The sequence below is a fragment of the Haliotis rubra genome, unplaced genomic scaffold (assembly GCF_003918875.1).
Source record: "Haliotis rubra isolate DU_JTF1 unplaced genomic scaffold, ASM391887v1 Scf47, whole genome shotgun sequence".
Taxonomy (NCBI): Eukaryota; Metazoa; Mollusca; class Gastropoda; order Lepetellida; family Haliotidae; genus Haliotis; species Haliotis rubra.
Window position 1 is genome coordinate 1,206,834 of NW_025767157.1, and position 24,047 is coordinate 1,230,880.

The following is a 24,047-nucleotide window of genomic DNA, read 5'->3' on the forward strand; positions in this document are numbered from 1 at the left end:
GTGGGAAGTATAGCTACACAATCTCAAACATATATATTAGACGTTCCCTTTCTTATATTCAGTTATAAGGTCGTTGGATAATAATAATATAATATAAGTATAATATTGAATTATTTCATGATACTTTGGGTTTTTACAAAACCAAAATATCAGCTATATGCAAATCGCTTAAAATGAGACGTAATATATTACACTTAACAGTGCTATGTTATATATAGTAATTATATCATACCGGAGGCTGATAATAACAGTATGCCTAGTTACTACGATAGAAACAACATCTTTAAACGTGTCAAAACGTGACAAGGAGCTTGCAAAGGTGTGTGTTAAGGATCTAAACACATTTTCAAATCCACGTTTAAACAACCTCGACTGTGATCAATAGATCGGAGAGTACTGTACGTATAATGTAGCTATATCTTACCTTAAGTGAAGGCTGCTGACTAGGGAAAGAGAAGCACGGCAATGGACACGTGCATTAGATGATGCACATCAATACCATCTATATAGAGCCTAAAGTGGGCCTACGTGTCCTTAAATTCATGAGTAGGCGGAGCTCGTGTGACCATGCATGCAACACACGGACATAGTGATTTCCGAGATATGCCGACTGTCTAACAACTATGAATACCACTGTGTTTGATATTTGCATCCGCGTCTGAATATCAACCGTTTTGAAGGAGAGTCTACTTGTGGTAATAAGTTCACCTCATACCGTTAAGTTAATCATACCGTTCAAGCATTTACAACAGGATGTCCCCCGGTCCAATCCTGAAACAAATGCAAAACGGAAACCCGAGAATGTACATAGGACGTATTGGGCATGTTCCCATTTCGCCTACAGTCTTAAAACAACAATTCATGGTCTGGTGACTGTTATTTATGCACGCGTAATAAGTTTACCCCCTTCAGATATAAATGGAATCTCCCCTAGTTTTCCTTTAATTTGATTAATAGCACATGTAGACAACATGGCTTTTTGCATTAAAATAAACAAATTGTTCTTCTTTCATGTTTTTTATTCACAGCAAATCATAGTACAATATAATACAATAATCAAAATAACACTGGCTGTTAAAGGGGAAGTGTACACGAATAAATCACATTTATTCTTATGTGAATCAAAGTGAACTGTTTTAATTAGTTAATACCAATGTTTGAAAATATACACTCATTTTTCTTACAATGTAAGTATAACCCTCAAAATAAGTGCTGAAATGTTATGCCAATATGAGGTATTTGTTTGCCGAGCTAAACAGGCCAGAGTTACCGCCCTTTGATTATGCCGTAATTGGTGCCACCTGATTTTAAACTGGTCTCCTGTCTAGTCCCAAATCAAAAGATAACAATACTGATATTAATCACGTAAAAAAAAGTTTGTGAAAATACGAAGAAGCATAAGAACAGAAAATGTAAGCAGCAGGACGGATTGATCGTGTGTATTTTCATTCATAAACTCGCCTCAATGAAAATACCAAATATGTATAACAATGTTGACGTCCGTATGACATCACTATCGGGAAGCGACTTTTTCAAAATGGCGTGTTCACTGACATGAGTACGCCGGAGTTTTCGAAGGAAATTTTCGTTGTTTCAAGCAATTGTGACATGTAAGTAGTCCGAAAATTCTGTCAGTCTGCTGTTTGTTATTTTCTTTTTGTTTTATTGTGACCAAGGGAAACAGTCATAAATTAAGAGAAGTACCGTCATCGTTGTGCGTGAGTTTGCGTCAGTTATGGCGTCATGCTTTCAAAAACTATACATGTATGTTGTGACGAATCTAGGAAATCATTGGAATACGCCTATTTTATTTAACTATCGCTTGCTACGATACCTTTCCCACGCATGTTCTAAAACTAATGAGCAATTGTATGCAACAAGTAGGCGAACGGATACACAGTGTAAAATCTGAGACTGGCTTTGTATACATTTCAAACAAGTATTCTTTCACAGCGCGGCATCTTATATCCTTGATATATTTCGTTAGATTTCACTGGAACACTTCGTCTTTGTATTGGTGAGAGAGTCCATTTGTCAGTTTATTTTGAACTGTATGAGGAATTCAGGGATTCATGTAAGGAAGATGGTGTTGAATTATACAATTGATTTTATGGACGAAACATAACCGACATAGACATGTGACGTGATTTTATAAACACTATGTAATAAAGGTGAAAATTCACTTTGACGTTTGCGTATTTTCCAAAACATTCTCAGCGATTCTCGGTTCATCGATAATGTTTCAGAACGAGCATTGGTGATTCGATCATACAACAACAAAACTATCGCTGATCACAATGATCACGTCTTTCTCCCAGTAAAATTTGACATTTGAATTAAGACATACCATAAATTACGCAAAACGCAGTGAATGGTGATTTAGTAATGTGTCAAAACTGGCGAGATTTACGATGCATGTAATTTTCAGTAAATTTTATCTACAATGAGCGGATGATATTATAGAAAAACGAATTTCAAACAGTGTTCAAAACTGCAAATTGCATTTATCTGCGTGATGTATTTGGATATGTACTGTCGATATCAAAAGGAAGGTACGATGAATCGTACGATTTATGTAAGAACTTTAGTAACAAACGTAGAATGCCGGCACATTCACCGATGGCAAGCAAGATGTAGTGCATAAACGTTTTAGGTTTCATGAAAAAAGATACTGTTGGAAAGGCGACCGACTCAGGTTGAATATGTTATACAATTTGGTTACGTGGTAACACTTTTAGTACAATGTACACTGCAACGTCATTACAGTGTAGAACGGACCACATAGCCAGCTGACGGCCAAGCAACAGGTGGATTAAAACAGTAGCCTGCGCATCGAGACACAAGAACCACACCTATACCTGCACCACGTGAAATGGGTCTAATTAGGTCTGACGACGTCATTCGTTTATCGTTTGGGCACCAATGACGTCATTTCCAAGGGACATAAGCCATGGTGTGTTTATTGTGGATATAGAACTCTTGGTAAAAGTTGAAAATATGTGATATAACACAAATAATAAATTAGTTACTTCTGATATATGTACGGGTTTGGATATAAAACTACTTGATAAATACTTTTTATGAAGAAAAAGTGCAAGACAAAAAGTTTAATTTTCGTGTACACTTGCCCTTTAACTAGTACACTGTACTTGAGTTCATGGATGTCTGAGTTTATTGAAGCTTCAATAAGTGACCTGCTGCGTCTCAGTCGGTTGAGACACTGGTCAAGATCTCTGTATGCTCGTGAGCGTAGTCAAGTTGTTGCACCATGGTCAATCTGAAGGGATTAAGGGGTGTCCTCCCATTACGCAGACAGCCAGTTCGCAGACACCTTAAAACAACAACATTTACGGTTCAGTGAACAGATTATCTACTACCTGTTACCTACACATTATAATAGAATAGTCCAAATAAAAACACAGGAACAAACTGAAGCTACATTATTTATTTTGAAAGATGGACGAAAAGACAGTAATTTGAATTTTTATTGCGGCAATATAAAAACAGTTTATTTTCATAAACATTTCGGTTAACCTTCTAGTCTAACGGGAGTCGGCATCATCATATTGAAAACATTAGCTTAGCTATTAGAAATTGCGACACTGTTGTATCATATAAATCAAATAAAGACAAATGTGAACCTAAATATTATTCATATGGAATATAGCAGTTATATGTTTTGCACACAATATTAAGATATATGACGAGTGCAATTAATTACGATTTATTTAGAATAATTATTTAAAATATGACGCATCATGTCATGGGTGTGAGAATGTTTTTCATTACTTCCTTGAGTGTCCGTTGTATACTGCTCAAAGACATAAACTGTTACAATCTTTAGAAAGGATTGTTGAAATTAGAACACTGATTGGTATTAATCGTATCTTACATGGCAATGCAGGTGTCTCATTTACTGCAAATCAGAATGTTTTCAAATATGTACATATCTATATCTCTCCAACAAAACGTTTTCTCAGTTAGCGTCTGTTGTACATATGCTATTATTGGGATCGGTCCTTTCTATCAATAAACACAATCAAACCTCTCAGTGACAAACCTGTTTTTACATTCGATAGTAATTGATAGTAAAATCAATTTTGAGAAGAGAAATCATTTATCATTTAATCACAACAAAGTTCTATTTACCTACAATCAAACGAACCTGTTTCATGCTCACCCTGCTCTACTCACTAGACAGTGGACTGTTCCATTATACCCGTAGGTGTTACCCTAATTAACCTTCTAGTTCAGTGTCTGTCAATTGGGTGTCTGTCAAATGGGTGTCTGTCAAATGGGAGATAACCTTTAAAGACAATGATATACTTATCTTTTTACTCATACATTGTGAAACTGACCTTCCTTAATTCCACTAAGTCAAGTCCATTCTCTCAATAGGGGTGCATTTTCTATTCCCTATTCGCCTACATGTTTACTGTAGGAGAAATGGGATGTATGGTCTTTTTGTGAGATGCAGGTGCATATTATTAAGTCAACAAAGTTCCTAATAGCTCAACCATAACAACCATGACAATAACACCAGAACTGGTTCAGTTTTAAATACCAATACACATTTGTAAACATCTTTGTAATCTGTTTAACGTGACACTGTGGTATAATTGTAGTGAAATTAAGCAATAAGCTGAACGGAGACATTGCCGGTTTTCCAGTTACACCACGAAACGCAGGATGCCGAAAAATATGAAACCTATCGGTGTGGACCAGGATTCGAACCCACGATCATTTGTATCTGGTGTGCCCAAGGGAGACAACTCTACGCAACAATTTTAAGTGTCTATTAGACGACTGAGACATGTCGTGTCTCCACTTTGTTTTAGTGTGTAATGTGTGCAATCATTAACTGTGGTATGTACATCGTGAAACTATAGTCGCCAGACAAAGAGATGTTCTAAACACATGCGCTGTATATAATGTGTTTAGATCCAAAACACAAACCTATAAGCACGTCTCCTGTCCCTCGTGTTTAAGACAATTGGAGGCCTTAACGTGTTTAAATCGTAAACATGTTAAGCATTGTCTTTGAACACCGAACATGTTTGGATTAGTGAGAGTCAGTTTTAATAGGGTGATACAAGCCCGTTTCGACGTTTCACTTCTAAGCACGTAAATTTTGGTCATTTATATACTTCGTTATATAAAGAAATTACGTTTTCGAGTAATCATGTCTTGCATATGCTTAATACCTAAACACATTATGTTGTACTGTGTGTCTTTAAAGCTCTGACCCGTGAAGGTCCGGGTTAGAATATTGGCCTTTAGTAACCCATGCTTGTAAGAGGCGACTAACGGGATCGGGTGATCAGGCTCGCTGACTTGGTTGACACATGTCATCGGTTCCCAACTGCGCAGATAGATGCTCATGCTGTTGATCACTGGATTGTCTGGCCCAGACTGGATTACTTACAGACCGCCGCCATATAGCTGGAATATTGCTTAGTGCGGCGTAAAACTTAACTCACTCACTCACTATTACCCAGCTCTGTTTCTATGCCAATCCTGCGATTCAGATCTTGTAAACACAATCTACCTGTTGAAACTGAAAGGTGGACTACTACACCAAGAGAACTCCGAACTTGCCAACTTTGTAAAAGCCCAGCGATTGCTGACGAATTTCACTATATATGTAGATGAAAGGCATTTGCTGTCGAACGAGACTTTTATGTTTCCCATAAATTCAATACGTTTCCAAATTTGCATACTTTTCAATTGTTATTTACATCTAAAAATTGTCAATCTTGAAAAGTCTTTACAGATTTCTATCCATCATCAACTCAACACTCAAGAAACTTAATCGAATATGACCCCATAAATTGTATGTATTGTCTTCTCTTGTACCACCGATGGTGGTTGAATGAGAATATAGGAATTGGAAATTGTTACTTCTGTTTGCATACACACATGTGTTTGGTATGTTAAACAAACATGTGAGGACTTCTGTTTGGTCCAAATTAATCCTATGAGAATGTGAGAAGCCATGTTATAAGTAAAGAAAGGTTTTAAAAACAAATAGTTTGATAAAACAATAGATCAGATAGTTTGATACAACAATAGATCTACTGCACTTACAGTGACAATGAACATGATTTGTCATATATCAAATATATCAGTTCAAATATATTAATTTATTTATATTAACTACGGTACGGTTCAATAAAACTCTAAATCATTCACATTCTTCTCTGATGTTCTCACGCAGTGCCGGGAAAGCCCCAATTACAAATCACTGAACCAAAACCATGGCCGGTAAAGCCCCACTGCATTCTACCTATATGATTTGAAATGTCTATAACCAGCCAGAAAGCTGTGAAATCCGATAAATCCACACATCATCGGGATAACTATAGAAGGGCTCTATACCATGTACCATCACAATACGAGCTTACGTGTAAATCTGAAACATATCACTGAAGTTTGACCAGATTTCGACTCTCTTTCAAGTTTTGCTAAAATATATTCAACTTGTCAAGTGAAATGTGGTTAAAAGTTGGGTTATAGCGTTATTTCAACTTAAATTGCGACGTGCAGGCACTTATATGAGTGTCTGGTTGCTTTACTCGTCCGTAATGATGCTTTCAAGGCTCTAGTCATACCACGACGCATTTGATTCTCCATTTAGACACGGGGCGGTGGGGTAGCCTAGTGGTTAAAGTGTTCGACACACACCCCATTTTTGAAAATAGCTTAAAACCACATTGAAGTTAATGTTTTGCATTGGTGGAGCCGAGGAGGGTTTCAGTGGGTACGAAACACACACACACACACACCCTCCCCCCTTTAAAATTCCTGGATCCGCCTCTGAAGTAAATGCATATCATCACAGAATCTTAACTACAATAAACTGGTCTCCGTAACTACTCTGAAAAGGATCAGCATTCAAATCACCACCAGAATGGTTCCGTTAAGCGTTTTACAAATACACATATTTGTTTGTAGATTGGTTGGTTGGATGGTTGGCTGGCTGGTTGGTTAACGCCGCACTTAGACAATGACGTGATAGACATCCTGATCATGGATCTACACAAATGGTCATCAACCAATCAAGTTACCGAATCAGCCCACTCTCCCCACCCGAAACAGATTTAAACCTTTCTTCGTCAGCAAAAAAGAAGCACCTCGGTATGATTTGTATAATTTCCAAGAAGGCATTCAAATCCAGCAACCATACCGGATCCCTCACTCTCGGGCCCCTATCAAACAACTTATTTCATATTCATACCTAGTTTTCGGAGTCTCAAGGCAGTATTTTGCAATACAAATGCTTCATAACTGCTACAAAAAGGGCGAATTTTCAACTAGGTCTAACTACCGAGCTTAAGAAACGTCACACTAGTAAACACTTCAGTTTGTATTGAGATCCGAATGTTTGAACACGCGTTTATGGTTATACGGACAAAGACCTTTTGGAATGCATACGACTGTGCGCGTTCTTATTAGCGCAAGCGCCCCAGACGTGCAAAACTAGTTGAAGTATAATATCGCGGAAGATTTTTTATCCGTAAGTATTATTTGAGGAACACATTCGTATTGAAAGAATCAGAATCGAAAGAATCGAGGTAATTTTGATCGTTGTGTTTACTTGTTTTGTTTTATGAACAAATTAGACCAATGACATGCAGCGAACGTATTTGCTGCAGAGCAGACTTAATGGCGGCATCCTTGTTGCAAAGTTTGCATACGACACTGTTATTTAAGTAAAATAAACAAGCTTAAAACGTGTTACTTGCAGGTAATGTAACCAAAATTGCTTTTCGTTTTATATGTTAGTCAATGCATGTAATGTTTATTTAGGTTTAAGGATCAGCAATTAGCTATTTAGTCAAATAGGATGTCCATATGACTGGAGATTTAAACCGCGAAAACTGATAACAGTGACCGAATGAATGATGGAATCACTGGTTCCTCATTTGTGCAACAGTATTCTAGATTTCACAGCTTTTCATTTAGTCCAATATGCTATTTTCAAGTAAGGTAATGTCCCTAAGATAACGTAAACTATCGTTTGTGCACTAGCAAATCTGTTTTCGCGACAAAAGAAGGCTAGGGGTGTTATGGCTTCCTCAGCCGTGATTTAAGCAATACCTGGAGCCGAGGGGATAAAAGACTACATTAAAATAACATTTGGACCCAGATGCATATCCAGACATTATTCGGGATTTAAGCTTGAAGATTTGTAGCGCAATTCTTAAAATATGAATAGCACACACTTTTCAATCGGAGTTGTTAACCTCTGGCTAACAACTCCATTTTAATCTCAGCCTACTTTGGATATATCCACCCCAAAGTTCAGTGCATTCAAGTTTCTGAATGATTTTAAATCTTAAGTAATAATTTTATATAGTGATATCACATATAAAATTAATGCACGATGCATTGTATTTTCTAACCAAAACATTAGTGTTCCACGCTGAACCTTGCCTAAGTAAGTCAAAATGAAGAGAAAACTTGTGTTTGTGTAACAGATGGGTTATATACTAAAAATAATAATTTAGCCTGATTTGGTTAGAAGCAAGTATTAATGAAAGCATAGATAGCAATAAAATTCTTTAGTTGTATGGAGCCATGACCAACCTAGTACTGCTGGCAGTCATATCTAACATTGTCTACACATGTTTATAGACATGATATACAATTGAATCAAGTTATTTATCTCAAAACACTGAAACCTATTTGTTTTTCCATATTTATCGTTCACTTGCTGTCATTGAAGCCCAGCTGAGAGCTTACCATACAGTCACATGGATGCGTAATGCTGTCCCTCCATGTAGCAGCATATCTATATAACTTTACAAGACACTGTATAAAGCATGCCGAAAGAATTGCATCTGAATGTTTGTTATCAAAACAAAAGTCCATTTAGCTCCTAAATCCCCTTCCTCCTCCAAAGTGCACCCATCAAAGTGCAATTCCTCCCTTAATTGTTCAAGGCGTCTGTGTACATGAAAGAATGTAACATACATAGCAGTGTTCATCAAATAAAGCAGGTGAATTTGTCCCTCCTTGTTCATGTACAATTTCTTTCACTTTTCTGCTAGAGTGTTTTGTTTTACATCCCAAATTGAAATTGTCATTCATGTATTTGCAGGCTTCACAATGCCAAGGGTGACACGGAAAACACTGACTGATAGTCCAACCCCATCTCGGATGAGTCCACGGGCTACCACTAAGGCATCTACTACAAGTTCTCGAGCTCCACGATCCACTGCAGAGTCCCCAGCTCCTTCACCAAGCACATCAGGTTCTAGGTGGGTTGCACTATATAACCACTGTTCTAACTTGGGACTAGAAATCAACATGCTTAAAAATATTGCAATTACATTTTCAGACTAAGGGACATAATTTGAGGAGTTTCTGTCAGATATTTTGTATGTTTATCAGGGTTATGGTGTGTATTACATGACTGAGACTAGAAATCAACATACTTAAAAATATTGCAATTCCATTTTCAGACTTAGGGACATAACTTGAGGAGTTTTTCTCCGATATTTTTTATGGTTATCAGGGTTATCATGTGTATTGCATGTCCTACACATGTTCATATAAAAAATTGTTATTGAAGGTACCGTGTACATATAAGATACATCATGTGTAGATTTGCAGTTGGTGTTTGTTCATGTTTCTGGTTGAAACTTAAATCACTAACTGTCTTTTTTAATTGTTTCGGTTTACACTGTAGTGAACAATAGCATGGTGACCTGTGAATACTTGAGTCTGGGCCAGGCAAACCTGTGTTTGATACAGTCTAAGTAAACTTAGGCTCAGTATTATTCGTTACACTGTTATACTGAGTCAAATTTAAGCGACCTATGACCGTCCAATCAAACACGAGACAGCTGAATGGATTTAACCAATCAGACAACAGCTACTATTTAGGGTTCGTCAGACGATGCAAGATGAAATTGACAATGCGCTCGCTTAGGGGTTTCTGATGACATAGTTACTATTGTCTTATATTCCACAAGATGACACCCTGGAATATTGACAAAAACTCTATTTTCAGCAACTGTTTACTCACTGTTGTGAATAATGGTGTCCTTCATGTATATCACTCGGAAGCGATCGTGCGGAAAATAGCATTCTGAATCAATCGACTACAAACGTTTCAGTATGTGCGAATGTTAACTTTCGCGATTTGGTAAGCTGTGTTCTGATTGGTCAGTTCAAAAGGTTAGCTGACAACCTTCTACTAGGGTTTGTTAGACTCATTATAGCAGTGTAACGAATAAATACTGAGTCTAGGTTTACTTAGGCTGGTGTTTCATGTTATGGTCAGTCTCAGAATGGATAATTCCAAACAGCCTAACTGTTGCTCATAACATCACTCACTTGTTTGTCTGATCTAGACTTGAATATTGTCAGTCTATATTTATTGTTGGCCTGTTTGATTGTGGCATTAAACAACAAAGAAGGCAGTGAACGGTTCATTTGGAAAACAATGAAGAAGATCGTTTTAAGAACAGTGATCTGTACTTTCTTTAGAGTAATCTCCTAATATTTCAGGTCTCGATCAGCAAGAAGCAGAGGTGCAGAGAGTCGGTCAGAACCCGAAGTAGCTGATGTAGTGACGAAGCCAACAAGAGGACGTCAACAGAAACATGGTAAGAGCATGACTCACAGACACTGGCAAGTAAATAACACAAATAATACTCAAACTTAACTTGGAAAGATTTACTCAGCTGTAATTATATTCAGAAATGTTCATGGTGGTCCTGCTCTGAGGCTGCTGTACAACCCGGTATCTGCAGCAACTGAGGGTACAAATTTGAATGAAAAATTTCAGTTCCTCAGATTGGACGAAAATTAGATACTTTGTCTGCTAACAGATGTTAGAGGCAAATCCTGGATAAATCCCTGGTTGCTGATTAAAAGTCATACCTTACTGTCCAAGTTTGGTATCTTTACAGAGGAACTGTAAATATGTTTATCTCAATGGTTCTGTCTTCCATGAAACTCTTAGACTGGTTCGTCTTGTGACATTTTTTGAGAACATGTTTTGATTACTGTTGTTTTTTTATGCTAAAATATGTCAGAGTTTCGTTTGATATTTCAATGATACTGGCTCATTTGAATCTGCTGTTCAGGATTCTTAACTGGAAATTACATCAGTTGTACATCATCCTTCAATTTTTCTCATTCAGGTGAAGGAGATGATAATGTCGTAGAGAAGGGTCGCAGTCGTAGCCGAGCCAAAGCTAAAGTTGAGGAAGAAACAGAAGAGGTTGCAGCTGAACCTGCACGAGCCAGTGGGCGGAGTCGAAGTCGAGGAAAACCTGTTGAACCAGAGGCTGAGACAAAAAAAGAGGCAGCTAATAATACCAGTAGTCGAAGTCGTGCTAAAGCAAAGGCAGAAGAAAGCAATAATGACAAACCTGTGGTGGAATCAGGAAGAGCTGGCAGAAGTAGAGTGAAAGCACCTGCAAAGACACCAGATGAAAAACCGGCAGAAACTGGGCGAGGCAGTAGAAGCAGGTCCAGCAATAATGAAAAGGCTGAAGAGTCTACTCCAACAAATAGTAGAAGCAGGAAAAGTGCTAAACAAGTTGACAACACCCCTGAGGAAGTTGCAGAGACAAGCCAACCAAAGAGCAGAAGCCGAAGCAGAGGTAAAGCTGCCGAAACTAAGTCTCCAGAAGCTGAGGTTGACACAGGCAGAAGGAGCCGAAGTAGGGGCAAGCCTGTTGAGAGTCCAGTCAGTGAATCTGTCGGATCAAGTAGATCGTCCAGTAGGAGTCGAACTCCTAAGCCTGCTGCGGAAGATGTTGTTGAACCAGCAGTGGAGGAAGACAAGGGCAGGGGCAAATCTCAGGCTAATGGGAGCACCAGAGGCAGCAGCAGGAGAAGGTCTTCGGGCAAGGTTGAAGATCCAGGTCCAGCTGATGACACAGAGATGACTCCTCCAGGGAGACGCAGTGGAAGAAAGCAAGCAAAACCAGAAGCTAATCAGACTAGTCCTACAAAGAGACGACAGAGTGGGAGGAAGAGTAGCACTCCAGATAATGACAGCGAGATGCCAATGGATCAAACTGACAAACAAGCTGTGGTTCAGTTGACAAAACTGAGAGATGAGGAAGTAGAAGCAGAAAGGAAGTCTCCTGTCAAAGCTGCTGAGGAAGAAGCCACAGATAAGGAAACTGTGGACGAGGAAGCTAGCAACGATGAAGTTGTTCAAGATGCCAAGGAAGAAACTGTAACAAAAGAAAAAGAAGAAGTCAAAACTGTCGCAGAGGAAATTAAGTCTACAGAGGATAAAGTACCAGATGAGCCAATGGAAGAGGAGACAGTTAAGCCAGAAGCAAAGGATGAAACAGAAATAACTAAACCTGAAGAAAATGAGGAAAAACCTGTTGAATCAGAAGAAAAAGTAACAGCTGTCATTAAGGAGGCTGAAGCTACTGAAGAGACGCTCCCCATCGCTGAGGACAAGGAGTCTGATAAAGTAGATGGTGCTTCAGCAGCAGCTGAACTTACCAGCCAGAAGACAACACTTCAAGACACTGAACCAGAACCAGCAGAGACTGACAAGTCTCAAATATCTGAGGATATCGTTGAAGGAAAGGATGAGAGGGAAGTTGAAAGCATTGTTGAGAAAATGGAAACAGATGAAGTGGAAGAAACTCCAGCAAAGAAAGAGTCAGCACCGTGCAATGGCACTTTGTCAATCCCAGAAGTCCCAGCAGACCCCGAACAAAGTCAGGAAAAACAAAACATTACAGTTTCTCATGGTCAGAAAAGAAAGTTAGAGCATGATGAATCCTTTGAAGAAAACGAGAGCAAACGTGTGTGTGTAGAGAGCCCAGTTACACAAGATACTGAAGCTGGTGACATGGAGGTCTCGCAACCTGATGATGATAAAGCAAATGAGGAAATTGAGTCCCGTACATCACAGCAGCCTATCATTGAACCAATATCTGATGTGTCCAGTGCAGAAGAAGAACCAACACCTGCTCCAATCACTTCCAGCCAAGAGCCTGTTCAAGCAGAAAAAACATACAGCCTCCTGTTGAAAAGAGCACAGAGCCACCTGCACCAGAGCGTGAAGTACCTCTGATTGAGATAAGCAAAGAGCCGTCAGTTGAGATAAGTAAAGAGCCATCAGTTGAGATAAGCAAAGAGCCTTCAGTTGAGATAAGCAAAGAGCCTTCAGTTGAGATAAGCAAAGAGCCATCAGTTGAGATAAGCAAAGAGCCTTCAGTTGAGATTAGCAAAGAGCCTTCAGTTGAGATGGGGGAAGTGTCTCCAGCTGAGACAGGTGAGGAACCTTCAGTTGAGATAAGCAAAGAGCCTGCTGTTGAGATAAGCAAAGAGCCCGTTTCAGAAGCATCAAATCAAGAACCTTCTCAAGGGGAGGCAAAAGAAGAGCAGGATTTGACATCTAGCTATGTTATCATCAGCATGGATGGTGTACCCCAGCTGACAGTGCACTGGTGAAGGAGGCCCTTCCTAATCACACGAACCAAACAGAAGAAGTAAGTAATATGACTTTTTTCTGAATTGTCGCTGATATATTAGTCTTAACATAGGATTTATACATTCGATGAAATCTGTGTATCTTGAAAATGACATGAATGTCAGGTGAGAGAAAGTGGGGACTTATTAAGTTATCAATTAATATTTTATGGAGATCATGTCATAAGATAATGAAGAGTCAGGATAGACGGACACAATGCTTGAAGCATGGTTCTCCATTTTCTCACATCACAATAGTGTTGCTAACACTAAAGCACCAGTAAAGGCCTTCCCCTCACCAAGTGGTTCTGATGTTGAATCTACTAACTAGGAGTATAGTGGATGAGGTGGTCAAGCTCAGTGATTGCATATTATCTTACCTAGATTAAATGGATTGTTGCTCATGACACATACCTGGTGTTTTGACTTGTGCATTTTGTGAAAAAGTGGTTTCTGCAGTCAGATTTCAAACCACCTTTGTGTTCATTGAGTTGCTTCCCTTTGGTTTGAATAGCAACAGGGGAAAAGAACCATCTTTAACATTGGTGGCATTACTTTATTGATTTCTGCCTCACTGATTAAGAATAATTATCAAACTTCAAGTTTAGAGTCAATTTGATACTATTGCTGTTCTAAGGGGCAAATCTATATCACTAAAGGTTAATTAAAGATTAATTACACTGTAATCATGAAGATGTTTAAAATGTTGACTTGTTCTTGAAGTATGCAATGGGATAATGGTGAGCCCATTATCCAATTACATCTGATTTGCTGTTCATGACATGATTTCTTGTTTCCTGCAGAAAGTCCCGGAAGGTAGATCAGAAGAGAGTATGGAGGTGGATGGGGCTCCGACTGCCCCCGAACAACCAAAAGTTACTGCCCCAACAGTTCCATCAGTAACGTCTGATATTACAAATGGCACATCTCAGAAAGATTCCCAGCCTGACTCTCATCCATCAGCAGATTCCACACCAGTCTCATCTCTGCCCATTGATAATTCTAAGGAGTTGACCAAATCAGAACCAGTTATTCCTAAGCCTGTTCGTACCTTTGATCCTAGTCCAGACATTTTCCACCGAACTTGTGTATGTAACCCAAACATTGACTTAAGTTCTGTGGCCAGTTCCCACAAGTTCAGTGTTGCAAGCTACAACATTCTAGCTGAGTGCCATCAGCTCAACGGCGACTACAGCTACACCGAAGACAAGTATCTTGTGCAGGAGTATCGCCATTCGCTGCTGCTGCGAGAACTAAACTTCTTGGATGCGGACATCGTGTGTTTACAGGAAGTCAATCCGCAGTACTACAACACTATTTTACTACCTGCTCTTCGTCAGTAAGTCATGATTTTTGTTGAATTAGTAATCAGAAGTTTAACAGAAAATTGTTTGATAAACTATTGTAAATGTTACTTGTCATAGAAAGCAGATGTTTGTCTGTTCATGTTTTCTTAAAAGCTGGTTGATGTTGTCACTTGCTTGTCATATCACAACTCAGAGGCCCAGATAAGCTACGTATCCGGGTATAATACTCATGTAAAATTTCCAATTACGCGTTGAAAATAATTGTTGCGTACCAATTACGCATTTAAAATGTTAGATACGCAAAAAGTTTAAAACAAATGCGTACGGAATATATTTATAAAAATTGCTTGCGTAATGAGAAAGACATCGATTGCTATCAAGTTGTACTGTTAGTATAGGACAAGTGTTGTACTGTCAGTATAGGATGAGTGATTTCTTATAAAATCATGTCCATTATATATAAGTTGGTTTTGATTAGGTATGACATAAGGCAGAACATACCTGCTTAGTAAACTTACTCAATGACATAATACTTAGGTGAGTAAAATGACTGAAATACGCACATATTTGAAAGCAGTGGGTAACGGAAAATGAAATACCCACTCAACATTCATAATACCCACTCCCAAAAAATACAGTGGGTACAGTACCCACGTGAGCTAAATCTTATCTGGAGCTCTGACAACTGACTGTGTGCACTTAGTTACCATGGCCTTGACTCTCATTGAAAATCATGACCACTTAGAATTATTTCCCAATCACTGGTTGCAAGAGGAGGCCAAATGTTTTGGTTGGTTTGGCTCATGCTCAGTGTGTTGGTTCATTTGATGTCATCCTTCCCTGGCAGCGTGGATAGGTGCTCGCAGTATCAATCAGTGGATTGTCTAATCCTGATTTGATCGTTTACAGGAATATTACGGAGTTCTGTTGTAACAAGAACAAACAAATCTGGTGCAAGATAGATCCCATCATGCTGAGTGTCATATCTTGATATCTATCTAGCCTCATGAAATGGTGTATCATCTGTGTCGTGGATTATCTGTGTGTAGCACGTTCCTTTATTGTCATTGTTGTGTATGATCATCTGTGTGTGTGTGTTTTTCTAGGAGTGGTTATGAGGGCAGATTTATGAAGCGAACAAAGGAGTCATTTGATGAAGGGGAGGCAACTTTTGTCAAGACAAACCGCTTCAGTATAGAGTCAAGTAAAGGAGTCTCCCTGGCAGAGCTGTCCAAAAAGGTAATAAGTCATGGTAATTAAACTCCCTCATGGGAACTGTTGGTAGAGTTGGTCCCCAGGAGCCTATGCTTGGTGCTGCCAGGTGGCATATTGGTCGGGATGGTGAATCAAGGTGACTGAATTTAATAATGCTAATACTTCTGTGATTAGCTTGAATGGTTTAGACTCAATTATTTCCAGGCCACAGTGATACAGGTGGAATATTGCAGCAAACAAATAGAAATCAAACAAAGTGTCCATGTATAATGACTGTGAACTGGGGACTTACATCATCATGGCATATATTTGAACAGTGATTTCTACTGCATAAAGGGGCGGTGGGGTAGCCTAGTGGGTAAAGCATTCGCTCGTCACGCCGAAGGCCCGGGTTCGATTCCCCACATGGGTAAAATGTGTGAAGCCCATTTCTGGTGTCCCCCGTCGTGAAATTTCTGGAATATTGCTAAAAGCAGTGTAAAATCAAACTCACTCACTCACTCTACTGCATAAAATTACATTATTTGCATATCTGAGTATTTCAAGTCTTACTGGTTACTTTGATGTGTTTATGCATATTTCTTACAATGTCTGATACATCTCTTGTAACATTTTCTGCTTGTCGTAAGAGGCGACTAACGAGATCAGGTGGTCATATAGCTGTAATGTTGCTGAGTGTGGTGTAACACTTAACTCTATCAATCAATGTAACATTTCCATGCTGTCATGTTCCAGAACATCAATGAGAGTCTGAACAAGGAGGTACAGCAAGCTGTGGAGGAGTATTTAGACCGAGCTGATGTTGTCCACATTAGTCGACTGCGATGTAAACAGACAAACAAAGTCGTCACTATTGGAAATATTCACGTTGTTTGGGATAACCTTAGCAGTCCAGATGTCCAGAGTATTCAGGTTTGTGTTGTTTAATGATTGTTTGAATATTTGTAGTTCCATTTAGCTCAGTTTTTGTGAAGTTGAATATAATAGATTTGCTGCAATCAGTCTGGTATACTGTACAACAAAGTTTAAAAGCAACATGTCTTTAATGGATTAGAACAATCATCTCGGGTATTGAAATTCGCTGTGCAGAGTTGTGTCCCTTGGACTTCCCATAAACCATTGTTGATGGACACACTCACTCAAATCCTGGATTATGTTGATATATGTGTTAGCACCGTAAACATGTTTGTGGGTTTCACCAAAGTGATAAGTGTCTGAGACTATCTTGATGTCCAGCTTTCCTTTCACATTAAGTTGACTCACAATAACTGGGATAAAGCACTGAAAACCCTTCTCATGTATGCAGTTTTTGTTCTTCACAGTGATGTTCAAGCAGGATACTATTGTGTTACAGATAGCTTCAGCCGTGAAGGAGCTGGTGAGTCAGGCTGGTAGTGACAGCAGCCCCCACTTACTGTGTGGAGACTTCAACTCCCCAGCCACAAGTGTGGGCTACCAGTTGGCCCGAGACGGATATCTCTCCGACTCCAACATCGCCTCCTTACAGGCTGTAGACAACCTGAAGCTGGAAACTGGATCTGTGAGTACAAAATATCACTGGATTGTCTGGTCCAAACTGGATTATTTACAGGCCACCTTGATGTAACTGGAGTGCTGCTGACACCCAACATTAACAGAGCCATTCCTACCAGTTAACACAAACTGTCCTTAGCATTTATACAAAATATTACAATAACAGGGTTTTTTTGCCAGATGGATGTGTATTGTTTCTGTACTCATAGTTGATTATTGCTTACTTATTTTATTATTATACGATATTTATATAGCGCACATATCCAGGCAACTAGTGCTTGCTGGTATTTTTTTCCTCTATCATTGGATGTCAGTCTCAACAGCACATCGTGTTATCAATCTCAACTCCCTGGGGAGTATGCGGTTTTGTCAGTGAGAGCCCATTATACCAGTTCAATTGCTTACCCAAGGGTGTTATGTTTTGTGGTGTTGTAAGAACCCCTATTTCGAAATTAAATCATGTTTACCGTGTTCGCAGAAAGATACAATGATGGTTGACTGTTTTTTGTTTTCAGAAAGCTTTGATCAATCACTTGTGGGGAGCCTTCCAACACACCTCCTCCAATCTGACCAGTGCATACAACACATGTCAGGTACAGTACCAACATGGAAAACTTTAGCATGGACGTTGTTCAAACTTTGATGCATATAACTAAGGTCAGGCACATTCAGAATGAACTTTTAGGTATGTTTAGTGAAAGCTCTTTACGGAAGTGTTCTGATGTTTGTTTTGACAAAATTTCACTTAATTGTATAACAGAAGAGAATCTTTGTGAGTGATTTTACACAGACTTTCTAGGTAGAACTATGCTTTTCAGAAGTGGTGACCAAATCACTTGTTTGGTTCATCAAGATGCAGGTATTACATGCTTCCATCATACTTCTTGAATATTCTTGCGACATTTAACAACAAACGTTATCACTTGTATGCTCTGTGTGTCACCATGTGTGTGACTTCTGGCACAAATTTATGTGTGTCCAGAGGCCCAAATAAGCTGCGTATCCGGGTAAAATATGCATAGAAAATTTCCAATTACGCATTGAAAAATAATTGTTGCATACCAATTACGCATTTAAAATGTTAGATACATAAAAAGTTTAAAATAATTGTGTACGGAATATAATGACAAAGACATTGATTGCTATCAAGTTGTACTGTTAGTATAGGATGAGTGATTTTTTATGAAATCATTTCCATTATATTTAACTTGGTTTAGATTAGGTATGACATAAGGCAGAACATACCTGCTTAGTAAACTTACTCAATGACATAATACTTAGGTGAGTAAAATGACTGAAATATGCACATATTTGAAAGCAGTGGGTAACGGAAAATGAAATACCCGTTGAACATTCATAATACTCACTCCAAACAATTACAGTGGATACAGTACCCATGTGAGCTAAATCTTATCTGGAGCTGTGTGTGTCAATAGTCACAGTTCTGATCACATGTCCATGTTTAATGCAAAGGCTGGTATGTTTCAGGGTGGGGAACCAGAGTTTACAACATACACAAGCAACATGCTGGAAGGAGTGGACTACATTTTCTATGGCAGCGAGGGACTGGGTGTGGCCGACATCCTCAGGGTCGTGGACAGCGAAGTTTTGGAGGAGACTGGTGGAATACCCAACAAGGACTTGCCATCAGACCATCTCTCACTCAAGTCAACCCTCTATTTTAAATAGGTAACACTACCTGTTTTGGCATTTTCTCAGACTTGTTTGTTTCATAGTAACCTTAGAATCATCTGCCTTTTGCAGACTCCATTACCATGTGCAAATAGTCTCCATCAGCCATTCTTGAAAGAGAAATCTGGGCTTAGGCAAAATCAAAGGGCTGATACTATCCATGCATGACTGTATAAGTGCAATAGTTATGAATGTGATGTTAATCCCACATTTGTCCTAACCATCACTGAACACTTTATCTTCATGAGTCTTCCTTCAAATTTGGAGATGGTTAACGTGACCATGACTGTTATTGAGTAGAAGGATCCTAGCCTGACAATCTTTAGCTATGAACAGATAGTAACCAGGAGTTGTTTCTGTTTCAGGTACAGGCAATACTGAGTCCACCTACATCACTGAATCAGCTACACCCTGGCTTCCTCTCAGAAAGGACTACATTGTCTATGAAGACAGGGATCAGATTATCTATATTTTCTGGAATAATGAATTGTTTACCAATGAAATATCCAGCCCGTGGTAAAACTGTCATGTCCACTTTTATGTGTAACTATAATACAACTGAGCTTCCCTGAACAAGCTGGATGGGTTAGTGGTGAGCTTGTGTCAAGAATTCATTATATTAGCATTCAGTATTTCCTTACCCCGGTTCGAACACGGTATCCATTAGGGCAGAACCTACCGATCTATCGAGCAGCTAGTTGAATTGGAAAATGATCTAGTCCAAAACGATGTAACAATTAAGCATGACATTAAATATCAATGTCCTTAGTTTGGACTTGCTCTTTGTAGACAGTATACTGTTTCAAGTTTAATGTTCCCAGTTTGTCATTATTGTTAGTTGTTACATGAGCAACCTGAAAAGTAATTAGCTGTATTTCTGGACTTGTTAATTTGTTATTTTTTTTAGATTTTTTGTTGTAAGGTTACGATCAATACAATCGTGATACATCACCGTTCAGGTGTAACAACTGTAGGGGGTGTTCATGTTTGATTAATAACGCAGTGTTTTGTTAGATGTTGACATTGTGATGTGAATGTAGCCGGAATTAACGAATGGACCAAACAGCGTATCTGAAGCAGATATGACAGTATATGAAGCTGCTCTCCTGCCTGGCTGGGATGTAACAGTACGGACCTGTAATTGATGCTTAAATTACAATATGGACGTGTTCAGCTTTGTAAATACTGCAAATTATTAGTGCTTTGCAAATGTAAGTCATGTTAATTGTGACTCCCTATTGCACTAGAGAGATACTAGGGTGTGTTAGGTTACAGAGACTATTTGAGATACTCTTGTACCAATACAATCATTGTCCTACTATTGTTGCAGTATAAACAGAACTTGGCTATTACATGTACTTTGTGTGTAGCTGTCACCCCATGGTTGGCTTATCAAGTACTGTCAGGAAATGATCGTATGACCCTGTTATGTTTAAATATGGTTTTGTATTGTATTGCACCACCCTTAAGTTGTTACACCTGTGGTTTCTGTGACAACCTGTAGTCTGTATGCCAGGATGCTCTCAGTACTGACTGTAGTCTGTATGCCAGGAATGCTCTCAGTACTGACTGTAGTCTGTATGCCAGGATGCTCTCAGTACTGACTGTAGTCTGTATGCCAGGATGCTCTCAGTACTGACTGTAATTTATTTGCCCAGCAGATGATCACACTGCAAGGTATAGTCTGTACCCCCAGCAGGTGCTCCAAGTACAAACTATTAACAATTCTCAGCAGATGATCGCACTACAAACTATATAGTCTGTATGCCAGCAGATGTTCTCAGTACAAATTATATATTGTATACCCACCACAGGTGCTGTCAGAATGAACTTTAGTCTGTACACAGAGCATGTTCTGTCAGAACAAACTATAGTCTGTACACCGGGTAGGTCAGTCTGTGCATATTCCGACTACAGTAAACCTTATTAACAAACTTGAATGCTTGCTTACCTTCCATGAAGCCAAACAATGACTTATATAACAACCTATTTTTGTTACCAGATAACTGTTTGTTTCATTTCTTTATTATGAAATGTAGTACTGTAAATACTAGAGAATATTGGGTTCTTCCCATTTGAAGTCACCAGGTTTCAGCGACACATCCCAAAGGACACAGAGCACTAGATGACACATTTCCCTTCCTACATTTACATGTCGATACTGGGCTGCTATAGAGGCTGTAGCCATACACCTCTTCATCATCTAGACTGCAAATAACTTCTCAAGAAACACCACTACATAATAAGGCTGGCTACAGTAGAGATCATGGGATGTATCGGTGCAGTATTAAGGTTTCTGAATGGCAAATACATGGCTAATTTATTTTTGATGGACAAACTCGTCTCCCAATTGACAAGTCGTATATGTTGACGTTGCCATATGAACCTTAAACAGTAACATATGGGGAATTGTCTTATGATGTCATACCATGATATATTGTTGTGATCTACATTTTCCCTCATGAGATGTCTTCTTGAATTCAATCACACAGACACAATGCAAGTTTTCCCGGTAAATAGTAACATTACTGGCGTTCCTTGGTTGGAAAAGGGTTCTCTGTGTCTGCATCAGCAGCATTTGAATGAACACTCAAGCGTCCCATTTAATTCCATGGTAGTTTATTTTTGTACTAAGAATAAACCACTGAGTCCTGTTCCACAAAGCCAATGTAGCACTATGACTATCGTAGGCCAATGTTCAATCTGCAACCACTTTACCGCTTCCGCAGCTTTGTGGAATGAGTCCACTAGTGTTAATTCCATTGTTAGAAAACCAGTAATATTGTTGTTGAGTCTTTTCACTACTGCATTGGATTTGGCAATGTATAAAGGGATTTAAGCAACTTCCACCGGATCACCATCTGGCAGAATGTGTTTAGTCTGTGTCCACATGATTACAGTTTACACAGGAGGATGGTTTGTATCATTCATGCCAACTCTGTGTATTTGTTGAAGTTTCATCTCAATGTACAACATTATTGTTTAAGCTACACCACAACTGATTCTTAGCTTTCTGATTATTTTAAGTAGTTGAAAAGATGTTGTTAAAGGAATTAAATCTGGTTTCCATGGCACTCCTTACAAAACAGTTTGCATTGAGAAAAAGACATTGCCTGTGTTTTTAGTGCTAGAGTATGAACTTCAAATGCATTGAGAGAAGTTGTCTATATCTCATTTGTTAGGGCATAGTGAACATCCGATCTTGTTTTTGTTTTCTTGTTTTAATTTGTCAATACCTATTTGGTATGTTACAGTATAAGGCATAAAGTGCAAACAGCTTGAACACTACATATATATATATATATATTGCCTCGTATTTTTAACTGCTTATATCAGGTACCTATTACCCATTTTGAATTTTGAGCCCCATGCTTGCCTGAGCAGCTCAGCATCCTATTCTTTTGAAAGGTTTGAACTTGTGGTATTTGCAGAAATAGTAACTGTTTGATTGAAAATTGAACTTTATGAATAACATGTTATATTGCATCAGTGTTCTTTCGGTGTGTAGATTCCTACAGTTTGAAAACTCTTAAAATCTACATCGAAAAACAGACAGCTGATGAGGTATACCAGATACTATTATCCATGATATTGGCCTTTTCGTTCCAAGCACAATTGTCTCACATAATTGGTAACCTAGCATAAATAGTTTCTGCTTGATCATCTGGTACTGTTAAAGGTTGGAATGGGCAGGTTATTTCCTCAAAGCACTTGTGTGCTGAAAGATCACTTTACTGTCCACAAGTTCTTCACTTTCCTTTCAATGCTTTGTGTAAATAGTTTTACCTCTTTACTGATTACTGATAAGTTTCCTATCAGATGTTTATCTGGGTATTCTTTGTGTTAAAAGGGGAATAAAACAGGAATTTTGTGAAAACTGTTAAAACTGAAAATCTTTTCAGAAACCAAACTTAGCAGATGTGTATGTGCAAGGCATCACCAGAACACAAATTGATGCCCACACTGTCAAACACTGGCTTCTTCAGGCCCCTTACACTTCAGTCAGTCCAATTGAGGGTGTGTATTCCCATGTCTGTACCAAAGGCAACCAGCCTCACTCATTCACACACTTTCTCAATCTACCAGGATCACATGGACTGTAGTGCTATCCACAAGGGGACTGGATATGGCCTGAAAGTAATACAGGAGCAGAGAGTTCATCCACATATATGTCACATCGTACAATGCCATCGTAACCTGAGCAAGTTGCTGTTTGGTATTTTATGTATTGTTGTTATGGCATTTTATAGCATTTCACAGGTTAAGATTTTTTTAAATTGTAATTTTGTGTTTTAAGGCACCATTGTTCTTTATAAATCCATGTTACGTCATTCATTACCGAACGAATATTGTAAATAACTGATTTGTATAATTCAGGAAATGAATTCTGTATCTCATTTAATCTGAATAAAGCATTACTCTTTAGAATTGTTTCACTTTTATTGTGATTCGCCCAAGACAAGCGAGGACACGGATGGCCAAGTGGTTCGATTCCCCACATGGGTATAATGTGTGAAGCCCATTTCAGGTGTCCCCCCCGCCGTGATGTTGCTGGAATGTTGCTGAAAGCGGTGTAAAACCATAGTCACTCACTCACTACTCACTAGTGAAGCTTAGACGTTGGAATATAGCGGAAATAGTGTACACAGAGCTACACACACACAAATACACACACACACAGACCATCCTGGTAGGGTGGCCGTTGTCAGCTGCGACTGAAGACTGGAGTGATATCAACGTTTCGAGATCTCATAGCGACACAGACCATTCTGTACTGGTTCTAGTTGAACTTTCAATTGTATAAAACAAAAACTTTCTGTCTCTACGATAAGATAA

At 38.8% G+C, this 24,047-nt stretch overlaps 3 protein-coding genes across 3 annotated transcripts in view; 2 read left to right on the forward strand and 1 right to left on the reverse strand.

Moving 5' to 3' along the window:
• LOC124290634 (metabotropic glutamate receptor 1-like) overlaps positions 1–505 on the reverse strand; it is a 59,636-nt gene extending 59,131 nt beyond the window's left edge. The window contains exon 1 of the mRNA XM_046727403.1: positions 425–505. The gene's annotated coding sequence lies outside the window, so the exon portion shown is untranslated. The remainder of the gene's footprint in view (positions 1–424) is intronic.
• Positions 506–7,653: 7,148 nt separating this feature from the next.
• LOC124290542 (serine/arginine repetitive matrix protein 2-like) lies at positions 7,654–13,312 on the forward strand. Its single transcript, XM_046727290.1, has 4 exons — positions 7,654–7,747; positions 9,104–9,263; positions 10,519–10,616; positions 11,157–13,312. Exons 2-4 carry the CDS (start codon positions 9,112–9,114, stop codon positions 13,064–13,066), a joined length of 2,160 nt encoding a protein of 719 aa, XP_046583246.1. The 5' UTR covers positions 7,654–7,747; positions 9,104–9,111; the 3' UTR covers positions 13,067–13,312.
• Positions 13,313–13,373: 61 nt separating this feature from the next.
• On the forward strand, positions 13,374–20,820 carry LOC124290543 (CCR4-Not complex 3'-5'-exoribonuclease subunit Ccr4-like). The gene is made up of 8 exons (XM_046727291.1): positions 13,374–13,484; positions 14,268–14,803; positions 15,878–16,010; positions 16,722–16,898; positions 17,341–17,526; positions 18,035–18,112; positions 19,008–19,208; positions 19,577–20,820. The coding sequence occupies exons 2-7, from the start codon at positions 14,298–14,300 to the stop codon at positions 19,206–19,208; spliced, it is 1,281 nt and encodes a 426-aa protein (XP_046583247.1). The 5' UTR covers positions 13,374–13,484; positions 14,268–14,297; the 3' UTR covers positions 19,577–20,820.
• The last annotated feature ends 3,227 nt before the right edge of the window (positions 20,821–24,047 follow it).